Source organism: Carcharhinus amblyrhynchos, chromosome 9 (genome assembly GCF_965287045.1).
Source record: "Carcharhinus amblyrhynchos chromosome 9, sCarAmb.v2.hapA, whole genome shotgun sequence".
Lineage (NCBI taxonomy): Eukaryota > Metazoa > Chordata > Chondrichthyes > Carcharhiniformes > Carcharhinidae > Carcharhinus > Carcharhinus amblyrhynchos.
This window is the reverse complement of record NC_137332.1, coordinates 9,948,111-9,959,589: the sequence shown is the minus strand read 5'-3', so window position 1 is coordinate 9,959,589 and position 11,479 is coordinate 9,948,111. Positions and strand designations below refer to the sequence as shown.

The 11,479-nt window shown below is 42.9% G+C and overlaps 1 protein-coding gene across 1 annotated transcript in view; it reads left to right on the top strand.

Moving 5' to 3' along the window:
* Positions 1 to 3,347: 3,347 nt before the first annotated feature.
* Positions 3,348 to 11,479, top strand: part of LOC145348295 (prostaglandin F2-alpha receptor-like) — a 39,817-nt gene continuing 31,685 nt past the window's right edge. Inside the window, exons 1-2 of the mRNA XM_080196498.1 lie at positions 3,348 to 3,439; positions 5,600 to 6,434. Coding sequence (XP_080052624.1) covers positions 5,628 to 6,434 — 807 coding nt within the window. The 5' untranslated portion in view covers positions 3,348 to 3,439; positions 5,600 to 5,627. The remainder of the gene's footprint in view (positions 3,440 to 5,599; positions 6,435 to 11,479) is intronic.

Here is an 11,479-nt window from a genome sequence, read left to right as displayed (position 1 = left end):
AAGCATTCTTTCTGGTCGTATCACAGCCTCCCTTGAGAAGGTTCTGGTGTGTGACTTTCGTGAACAACTGCAGTGTGTATTGCGAAGATTTAAGATTTTGATGAGGGGTCAATGAGGGAACAGCAATATATTTCCAGGTCAGGGACCATGTGTGGCTTGTGGTGTGGGGGCATGGGGAGAGCTTAGGGGCAGTGATATTCTCATGTGCTCTTGTTCTTGACTTTGTTTAGTTGGTGAAAGGTCTTGTCTTTGCTAATTTGTATGCATCCAGTTATCTCTATATCATTAGTTCTACCAGACTGATGAAAAAAATGTTGACTTAACTGTTTTGACATGTCTTTACTGCAGACACACATGAAGGTGTTCTTAATGGAACCGCCTTATTTAACTCTTATTATGAACCCTTCTTGCAAAAGGATGACAATACTCTCTGCAAGTTTTTTTTAATATGTCTTTCCATCTCTTTATCATTTTTGCCATTGTTGTTCTCCTTTGATCTATCACTTGTCCTTAAATTTTAAATTTGTTTATTAGTGTCACAAGTAGGCTTACATTAACACTGCAATGAAGTGAAAAATCCCCTAGTCGTTACACTCCGGCGCCTGTTCAGGTACACTGAGGGAGAATTTAGCATGAGCCAATACACCTAACCAGCACATCATTCGAATTGTCGGAGGAAACCAAAGCAGACAGTGACCCAAGCCAGGAATTGAACCCAGGTCCTTGGCATTGTGAGGCAGCAGTGCTAACCACTGTACCAGCGTGTCTAATTGAACTGTTGATCAGTTTCATAGAAACCCTACAATACAGAAAGAGGCATTCGGCCCATCGAGACTGCACTGATCACAATCCCACCCAGGACCTACCCCCCACATCCCTGCATATTAACCCACTAATCCCTCTAACCTATGCATTTCAGAATACTAAGGGGCAGTTTTAGCATGGCCAATCAAACTAACCGGCACATTTTTGGACTGTGAGAGGAAACCGGAACACCCAGAGGAAACCCATGCAGACACGTGGAGAATGTGCAAACTCCACATAGACAGTGACCCAAGCCGGGAATCTAACCCAGGCCCCTGGAGCTGTGAAGCAGCAATGCTAACCACAGCGCTACCGTGCCGCCCACGGTAGCACAGCGGTTAGCACTGACCCTTTTTTAGCCTGATAACTTCCTTTGTCTGCTTCTGTCCCCTGGTACTCTTCAGTCCCAAGATGTGAGGGGTTAGGTGGATTGGCCATGCTGAATTGCCCTCTAGTGCCCCAAGATGTGCAGGTTAGGGGTGTTAGCAGAGTAAATATGTAGGGTTATGGGAATAGGGCATGGGTGGGATGATCTGCAAGAGAATCAGTGCAGACTTAGAACCATAGAACATTACAGTACAGAGACAGGCCTTGATGGGCTGAATGGCTTCTTTCAGCAATATCGGGATTCTATGAATCTTTGGCCAATTCCTAGAAATCTCCACAGTCTGTTTTCTACAAGTCATAAAAAATATGAATGGAGCTACACATTAGTCAAAAGGATTCGTCAATCCAATGAATTCTTTCATCAATACAAGGAACGTTCTGTTTTGATTCCACTGGAAGTAGGTGCTATGAAATGTTCCCCTGGTACAATCTGTTAGTAATAAGCATCACCAAAGGAAACATTTTTACAGGAAACATTTTTACCTTATTAAGAATAACTCAATTATTGCCTACGGAAAAATTGAAGTGTTTGATTTTCAAGGTACGATTGCACACATGAACAATTCTAAATACAGGGAAATGACTCCCCTTTGGCCGCTTGTATGTTCCTCCTTACTTTGGATGAGCACTTGGCACATCATAAGATTCAGGGCTATGGGCCAAATGCTGGCAGGTGGGATTAGTTGGGAGTTCAAGTGTTTCTAATGAGTCGGTGCAGACTCAATGAGCTGAAGGGTCTCTTCCATGCTGTGTGATCCTATGTACTGGCCATTGGTTACAGAGATCTCCATATCAGAGAAAATTTCCCTTTTAAAAATCCCAAATTTGAAAGCAGAATGGAATTTAAATTCTCCCTGACCTCGATGGATCCCTTTATAATTTCAATTCATTGTGGTCACCATGGCCCAGATACTAGTCTCTTGGCTAGTTTCAAGCCTTACTCCAAGACTCAATGGTCAGACAATATGAGTTGTCTGCACCTTTAAGACTTGATTAGCTGTAAAGACTCACATTCTAATCAGTATTCTGTAAACTGAGTGTGTGCCTTTATATGCCCTGTCTGTGATCAGAACTCCCCACTCACCTGATGAAGGAGCAGCGCTCCAAAAGCTAGTGGCATTTGCTACCAAATAAGCCTGTTGGACTTTAACCTGGTATTGTGAGACTTCTTACTGTGTGCACACTTGTACACAGTGCAATAAGATAGTGGGGTACCTGCGCAATAGCACCCCGAGCAGTCTTCAGCTGACTTGCCATTGAGAATAGGCTCTGCCCAATCTTACTGGGGAGAATTGCATTTTACCTCTTTTTTTCAAAGTGCCACATGATTGTATCTGGGAGCTCACCCAAAAAATGGATGTGATTCTCTCTCAGTTCTACACTTCTTTGGGACTTAGAATTTTTTTGGTAAGATTGGCCCCAGCATGTTTTCAAGAAGCAGTTAGATATAGCTTGTGGGCTGAGGGGAAGGAAAGCATATGGAGTTTTTTTTATTCATTCATGGAACATGGACGTCACTGGCTGGCCAGCATATATTGCCTATCCTTAATTGCCCTTGGCAGGTTGTTGAGAGTCAACCACATTGCTGTGGCTCTGGAGTCACATGCAGGCCAGACCAAGTAAGGATGCCAGATTTCCTTCCTTAAAGGACACTAGTGAACCAGATGGGTTTTGTCAGACAACCGACAGTGGTTTCACGGTCATTGGTAGATGGTTAATTCCAGATATTTTTTATTGAATTCAAATTTCACCATCTACCATGGTGGGATTCGAACCCCAGTGCCCAGAATATCAGCTGATTTTCTGGATTAATAGCCTGGCGATAAGGCCATCATCTCCGCAAAAGGGTGGAGGTGGGATCGGGCTATTGAGTTGGCTGATCAGACATGATCATAATGAACAGTGGAGCAGGCTGGGAGGGCTGAGTGGCCTCCTCCTGCATCTATTTTCTATGGTGCTATGTTGAGCGGGTGCTGCAGGTTTACTGGAGGCTTCCGTGTCTCTCAATGCCTCCGGGACATTAAATCTTTTACTCCCAGTACCTAATTTGGCTGTAACAAGTGGCGGGGTTAAGCAGTCACCAGGGTAACGGGGCGGTCTTTGCAATTTGTTGGCTCCGGTGTCGGGCACATCCTCCAAGTGAAATGAGAGTGTGGGTGACAGGTCCTGAACATGCTGGGAGCAGACAGCGCTTGCAAATCCCACTGAGCTCCCCTCTCCGACCTGTCAGCCCGTACGCAATGTAAAAGTAAGTCCTTTTTCTGTTGTACGAGTTTTAAGAAAGTTGAAATAAATTGTAAAACTTATCAGGCGGTGTCTTCAGAAAGATTAATACGAACAAGATCGGCGAATCATTTTAAATTAGCTTTAGGAGAATAATTTGTGCAGGAAATTGATTTGAAATAAGAGAATGTCTTTCTGTCCCGATTTAGACGTCTGTTTTAAAACGGGTTTCTGTTAAAACCGCGCACAGATTCACCCGGGACGCCGGTGACCGGCGAGAGTGTGTGGACGTGGCTGCAGATCTCTCTGTCTCTGAGAAAAGCGTTCACTTTTGCCTGTGAGATTTCCCCAGATTCCGCACTAAGAACCGAGAGAATACTGTCCAAACCAGGGTAACACACACACAAACACCCAGAAACACACACACAGAGACACACAAACAACCACACACAAACACACACACACAGAAGCACAGACACAGAAACACACACATGTGAACAGAGAAACATACACACAAACACATAGACACAGAGAAACCCACACACATACACAGAAACACACTCTCAGAAGCACACAGTTAGGAGCACACACAGGCACATTCACATATACAATTACGCACACACTTATCTCCGTACTTCCAGCAAAATAATAGAAAATTAGAGATGTGCAAATTAGGTTGATTGGCTGTACTAAATTGACCCTAGTGTCAGGGGATTAGGATAAATAGGAGCGGTTATGGGCATAGGGACTGGGTGGGACTGTGGTCAGTGCAGACTCGATGGGCTGAATGGCCTCCTTTTGCACTGTATAGATTTTATGATTAAAATAATACCCTGTCTTTTAAACCCAAACATTGCTAACTAGATGGTAGCTAGGTCTAGGTCTGTTTTGAATTAACGTTGGCAGATAGGCTGAGTTATTATTTAATAACCCACAGCCTGCGTTTCTGTTGTTGGAAAAAGCATTTCAAATTGAATGTTTACCATTTCACACATGCCTGCTTGTTTACTTCCTTCACAGCCAATTTAATTTCTTATTGCTTAGTTCAAAATTGTTCTGGAACTGATTATCTTTCCGTTCGATGACTGTTGGTTCATATTAATTCATATTTTCAGGGTGTTGTTATTGCATGAATCGAAACCCTTAGGCATATGCCAAGGCATGGGTTTGTGGTGGTGATTCAGATAACCAGTCCTATATACATATAATATATTTATATATAATACTAACCCTAAAACTAACCTTATACTAATACTACATATAACCCAAACCCCATATTAATACCATATATAACCCTAACCATATATTGATACTATATATAACCCTAACCCTAACCATATATTGATACTATATATAACCCTAACCATATATTGATACTATATATAACTCTAGCCCTATATTAATACTGTATATTATCCTAACCTCATACTAATACTATATATAACCCTAACCCTACACTAATACTATGTATAATCCTAATCCTAATCCTATACCAATAATATATATAACCCAAACCTTATACTAATACTATATATAACCCGAACTCTATACTAATATAAGAACATAAGAAATAGGAGCAGGAATAGGCCATCTGGCCCCTCGAGCCTGCTCCGCTATTCAAGAAGATCATGGCTGATCTGATAGTGGGTTCAGTTCCACTTATCCGGCTGCTCCCCATAACTCTTAATTCCCTTAATACTAATACTAATCTCTCTGTCTCTGAGGAACCATAATTCCCCTAATACTACATATAATCCTAATGCTATACTAATATATATATAACCCTAACTTCATACTAATATTATATATAACCCTAACCCTACACTCAGACTATATATAACCTTAACCCTAACCCGACACTAATACTATGTATAACCCTAACCCTATACTAATAAAATATATAACCTTAACTCTAACTTTATATTGATACTTTATATAACCCTAACCCTATACTCAGACTATATATAACCCTAACCCTATACTCAGACTATATATAACCTTAACCCTATACTCACAGTAGATATAACCCTAACCCTAACTTGCATTGATTGGGAAAAGCAAAGTCACAGTCTTTGCCTCTTCACTGTGACGCTGCTGGTTTATGATCCCTGCCCATGTCTAATCTCATTTTCTGTGAGTCTATTGTGGAAAGGAAACCTTGCTTAATGTCTTGTCTTGATTGCAGGCCAGCGTACTGGCAGGAGATATCATGAATGGGCCTCTCCTGCACAATGTCTACCACCTGTAACAACACGACTGAACCGACCCCCAACGCGACCGTTGATTGTTGTGTCGCTCAACTGGGAGTGGTTCACATTCCAGTTGTATTCATGACCATCGGGGTGCTATCGAATTGCATCGCCTTGGCCATTCTTGTGAAAACCTACAAGAGGTTCAGACAGAAATGGAGGGCGTCCTTCCTGCTGTTTGCCAGTGGACTGGTTTTTACTGATTGCTTGGGGCACATCATCAATGGAGCCATAACAATCAGGGTTTATGTGCTGGAGAAGAACTGGGAAAAGATTGACCCTTCAGGGCAACTTTGTCCATTTCTAGGAACCTGCATGGTTTTCTTTGGCCTTTCAGCCTTGTTCCTGGGAAGTGTCATGGCAATTGAGCGGTGCTTGGGCATCACACAACCTCTTCTACATTCGGCCAAGGTGACTGCCCACCGTGCCATGTTTATCCTGGGTGGTACATGGCTATTTGCACTCGGCGTCGCTTTACTCCCCTTCACTGGCTTTGGGACATATGAAATTCAGTGCACTCACACCTGGTGTTTTCTGAAAACAAGCAACATTAAATCTGGGATAGAAAAAGGAATTCTGCTCCTATTCTCTTCTTCTGGATTGACTGCCCTTGGTACTTCCTTTCTGTGCAATACCATCAGTGGCGTGACTCTGGTGAGAGCTCGAGTCAAGAGCAAACCCCACAGACGAGGAAAATCCCACCATATAGAAATGTTGGTCCAGTTAGTGACAATCATGTGTGTCTCCTGCATTTGTTGGGGTCCATTCCTGGTAAGCAATCTCAATTATATTATCTGTTTGCTTTCTAAATATTTACCATCACTGGTTAATTCTAATGTGTAAAATTTATCTGTCCACTGTGTTAATAGTTGGAAAGACATGCTGGTTAGGTGCATTGGCCGTACTAAATTACCCCTTGGTATTCCAGGATGTGTAGGTTAGAGGGATTAGCGGAGTATATAGGTGGGGTTACGGTGTTAGGGCCTAAGTGGGATTGTCCGACTGGTCTTCTTCTGCACTGCGGGGTTTCTATGGTTCTATGGTTCTATAGGCTTACATTAACACTACAATGAAATTACTGTGAAATTTCCCTAGTCACTACACTCCGGCACCTGTTCGGGTCAATGCACCTAACCGGCATGTCTTTCAGAATGTGGGAGGAAACTGGAGCACCCAGAGGATACCCATGCAGATATGGGGAGAACATGCAAATTCCACACAGACAGTGACCCAAGCCAGAAATTGAACCTAGGCCCCTGGCGCAGTTCTAACCACTGTGCTACTGTGCAGTCCCGTTTGTTGATGGGGATTTGTTACTCATCCCTAATTGCCCTTGAACTGACTGGGTGGCTAGGCCATTTCAGAGGGCATTTAAGAGTCAACCACAATACTTTAGAGTGGAGTTGCCCATAGGACCAAACCAGGCAAGGATGACAGCTTTCCTTCCCGCAAATATAAATGGGATTTTACAACAATCAGTGAATGTTGCCAACATTGAGACTAGCTTTATATTCTGGAGGTATTGAATTTAAATTCCATCATAGTAGGATTTGAACCTATGTCCCCAGAGCATTAGCCCTGGCTCTGGATACTACAGTAAGAAGTCTCACAACACCAGGTTAAAGTCCAACAGGTTTATTTGGTAGCACAAGCCACTAGCTTTCGGGCGCGACTTGCCTGGGCTTGCAAAATCTCACTAATGTTCCTGGCTGGAGACAATACACATCACTATAACTTGTGCTTAACCACTGCCCCCCCTCCACTCATTGTATGTACCTTTAAGACTTGATTACCTGAAAAGACTCACATTCCAACCATTATTTTGTAAATTGAGTTTGTGTCTTTATATGCCCTGTTTGTGAGCAGAACTCTCCACTCACCTGGTGAAGGATCAGCGTTCTGAAAGCGTGTGGGTTTTACCACCAAATAAACCTGTTGGACTTTAACCTGGTACTGTGAGACTTCTTACTGTGTTTACCCCAGTCCTGTGCTGGCATCTCCACATCTGGGTTACGACTGCAGTGACAGTACTAATATGCTACTGACTCCACCTAAAGGGACTGCATTATAAGATGTGTCTGTACCCTTAATTGCCCACTTGCTTAAACATTGATCCAATTTACACGCAACTGCTTTTGCTGACTCCCTCAGGCAGTGTATTCCGCATGGTAAAGCCATTTCATTGAAAAACTTTGTCCTTTTTTTCTCTTCTGTTCATGAGCTTGTGTCTTTGTTCCTGAGTTTGTGACAGTCTTTCAGGGTTCAGTCCTATTTGCACCAATAACAATCTTGTTATCTCCAATAACACATTACCTGAGTTTTGTACCTTTCTATTTCTCAGCTGCACATTTGGCTGCAGAGGTGTAAAATATATGTATAATGTATATTATATGCACATTTTATATATATATTTTATAAATACATATATTTAGTACTATGTAAATAAAATGTGCTTATAAAAACCTTGAAAGACCTCTCCAATATGTCAAAGTTATGTGGAGGAAACACAATAATTTACGTATATCCTGAAGGGGCAGCACAGTGGCACAGTGGTTAGCACTGCTGCCTCACAGTGCCAGGGTCCCTTATTTTTAAACAGTGACCCCTAGTTCTCGATTCTTCCACAAGAGGAAACATCTTCTCCACATCCACCCTGTCAAGACTCCTCATGATCTTATATATTTCAATTAAGTTTTCCCTTAGGACTGTAAGACTATAAGAAACAGGAACAGGAGTAAGCCATTCGGCCCCTCAAGCCTGCTTCGCCATTCAGTAGGATCATGACCAGTTCAACATTTCACACGTTCACTTTCCTGCCCTTTTGTTTGTAATCCTTGATCCCATTACTGATCAAAAATCTATCTCATCCTTAAATATACACAAAGACTCTGTCCCCACTGCTCTCTGTGGTAAGGAGTTCCAAAGACTCACAACCCTCTGAGAGAAGAAATTCCTCTACATCTCAGTCTTAAATTGGCATCCCTTTATGCTCAGACTTTGCCCTCTGGTCCTAGTCTCTCCTATGAGGGGGAACATCTCACAGCATTTGCCCTGTCAAGCCCCTTAAGAATCCGATATGTTTCAATGAGATCACCTCTCATTCTTCCAAATTCCAGTGAGTTTAACCTTTCCTCAGAAGACGATCCCTCCATTTCAGGGATATCCTTCTCTGAACTGTCTCCAATGAATCTAAAACTAGAGGGCTTAGGTTTAAGGTGAGAGGGGAGAGATACAAAAGGGTCCAGAGGGGCAATTTTTTCTCACAGTGGGTGGTGAGTGTCTGGAACAAGTTGCCAGATGCAGGTGGGTACAATTTTGCCTTTTAAAAAGTGGTTAGACAATTACATGGGTAAGATGGCTGAAGAGGGATATGGGTCAAACGCAGGCAACTGGGACTAGCTTAGGGGTTAAAAAAACAACAGCATGGACAAGTTGGGCTGAAGGGCCTGTTTCCATGCTGTAAACCTCCATGACTGTATGAGCGCATGACTAATTTGCAGCACACAAATAGGCCACTCAGCCCATCTAATTCATGCAGGTGTTAATTCCCCTTGAGTCATCGCCAAACTGGCCACTTGCTGTTTGCAATGATTGCATGAGCTTAAAGAATAGTTAATCCCTATCTTTCGTGAACCCTTTTATTGTGAATCTGTTCACCCGCCCGGATCTATTTGTGTATCCAATTGCAATACATGTCTTCAAAAGCTCACTTTCTTAAATAAGGGGACCAAAACTGCTCACAGCACTCCACCACTACCTTGTGCAGTTGCAGCATGACTTCCCTACTCTTAAACTTCAACCCCCTTGAAATAAGAGCTGTATAGGGCATTGGTGAGGCCGCAGCTGGAGTACTGTGTGCAGTTTTGGGCGCCGCACCTGCGCAAGGATATTTTGGCCTTGGAGGGAGTGCAGAGGAGGTTTACTAGGCTGATACCGGAGTTGAGGGGGTTGAGCTATGAGGAGAGGCTGAATAAACTAGGCTTGTACTCGTTAGAGTTTAGAAGAATGAGGGGAGATCTCATTGAGACGTATAAGATGATGAATGGGATGGATAGGATAGAGGTGGAGAGACTCTTCCCGCTCAGAAAAGACAGTAGGACTAGGGGGCACAGCCTCAAGATAAAGGGGGGGCGGTTTAGAACGGAGTTGAGGAGGAACTTCTTCACTCAAAGGGTGGTGAATCTCTGGAATTCTCTGCCCGTTGAAGTGGTGGAGGCTGCCTCGCTAAATATTTTTAAGAAGCGGGTTGATGGGTTTTTGATAAGAGAGGGGATTAAGGGTTATGGGGAGAGGGCGGGAAAGTGGAACTGAGCCACAACAGATCAGCCATGATCTTATTGAATGGCGGGGCAGGCTCGAGGGGCTGGATGGCCTACTCCTGCTCCTATTTCTTATTCCATTACCCTACTTGATTACCTGCTATGCCTGTGAGCTAGCTTTCTGTGTTTGTGCATAAGTACCCCCAAGCCCCTTTGTGTCCTGCAGTTTTTTCTCCATTTAAATAATACTCTGTCCTTTTGTTCTCCTTTCCAAAATGAACAACTTCACATTTTCCCCACATTATACTCCATTTGTCAAACTTTTTTCCCACTTATTTAACCTATCAATATCTCTTTGCGAACTGTTTGTATCCCTCTCACAGCTTGCCTTTCCACCTATTTTTGTGTCATCTGCAAACTGGGCTACAGTATATTCACTTCTTTCCTCTTAAACTCATTCTAAACCCCAGCAGATACATGCCCCGTTCTATCCAGTCTTTGTCCACAAGACAATATCCGTTGCAGGTGTTAGTCTGCTAAAACCTTCCCTGAACTGCTTCCCACACATTTACACCCTTGAATAAGATGAGCAATGCTGTACGCAGTGATCCAGATGTGGTCTCACTAGTTCTCTGTCAAGTAAAATGAGTCAGTGGTGCACTTACACTTGTGTGTGTGGTCGAAATTAAGCACTGGCATGTGCTAAATCATGGAGTGAGCTTTTGAGGACATGACTCACAATTGGATACGCAAGTAGATCTGTGTGGGTGAACAAATTCACAATAAGAGGTGAAAGATAGGGGTCAACTATTCTTTAAGCTGAAGAGATCATTGCAAACAGCCAGTGGCCAGTTTGGCAATGACTCAAGGGGCATGAACACCTGCATGAATTAGATGGGCTGAGTGGCCTCCTTATGTGCTGCAAATTAGTCATGCAGTCATAGAGATTTACAGCATGGAAACAGGCCCCTCGGCCCAGCTTGTCTATGCCACTGTTTTTTTAACCCCTAAGCTAGTCCCAATTGCCCGCATTAGACCCATATCCCTCTTCAGCCATCTTACCCATGTAAGTGTTTAAATGCTTTTTAAAAGGCAAAATTGTACCAACCTCTACTACTGCATCTGGCAATTCATTTCAGATACGCACCACCCTCTGTGGGAAAAAAATTGCCCCTCTGGACCCTTTTATCCCTCTCTCCTCTCACCTTAAACCTATGCCCTCTAATTTTACATTCCCCTACCTTTGGGAAAAGATATTGACTACCTAGCTGATCTGTGCCCCTCATTATTTTATAAATCTCTATAAGATCACCCCTAAGCCTCCTACGCTCCGAAGAAAAAAGTCCCAGTCTGTCCAGCCTCTCCTTATAACTCAAACCATCAAGTCCTGGTAGCATCCTAGTTAACCTTTTCTGTACCCTTTCTGATTTAATAACATCCTTTCTATAATAGAGTGACCAGAACTCTGCACGGTGGTCCAAGTGTGGCCTTACTTGGACAACTCCAACAAGTTTATAATATAAATAATATTTGTATTAAAAATAATTGGGTTAGAAA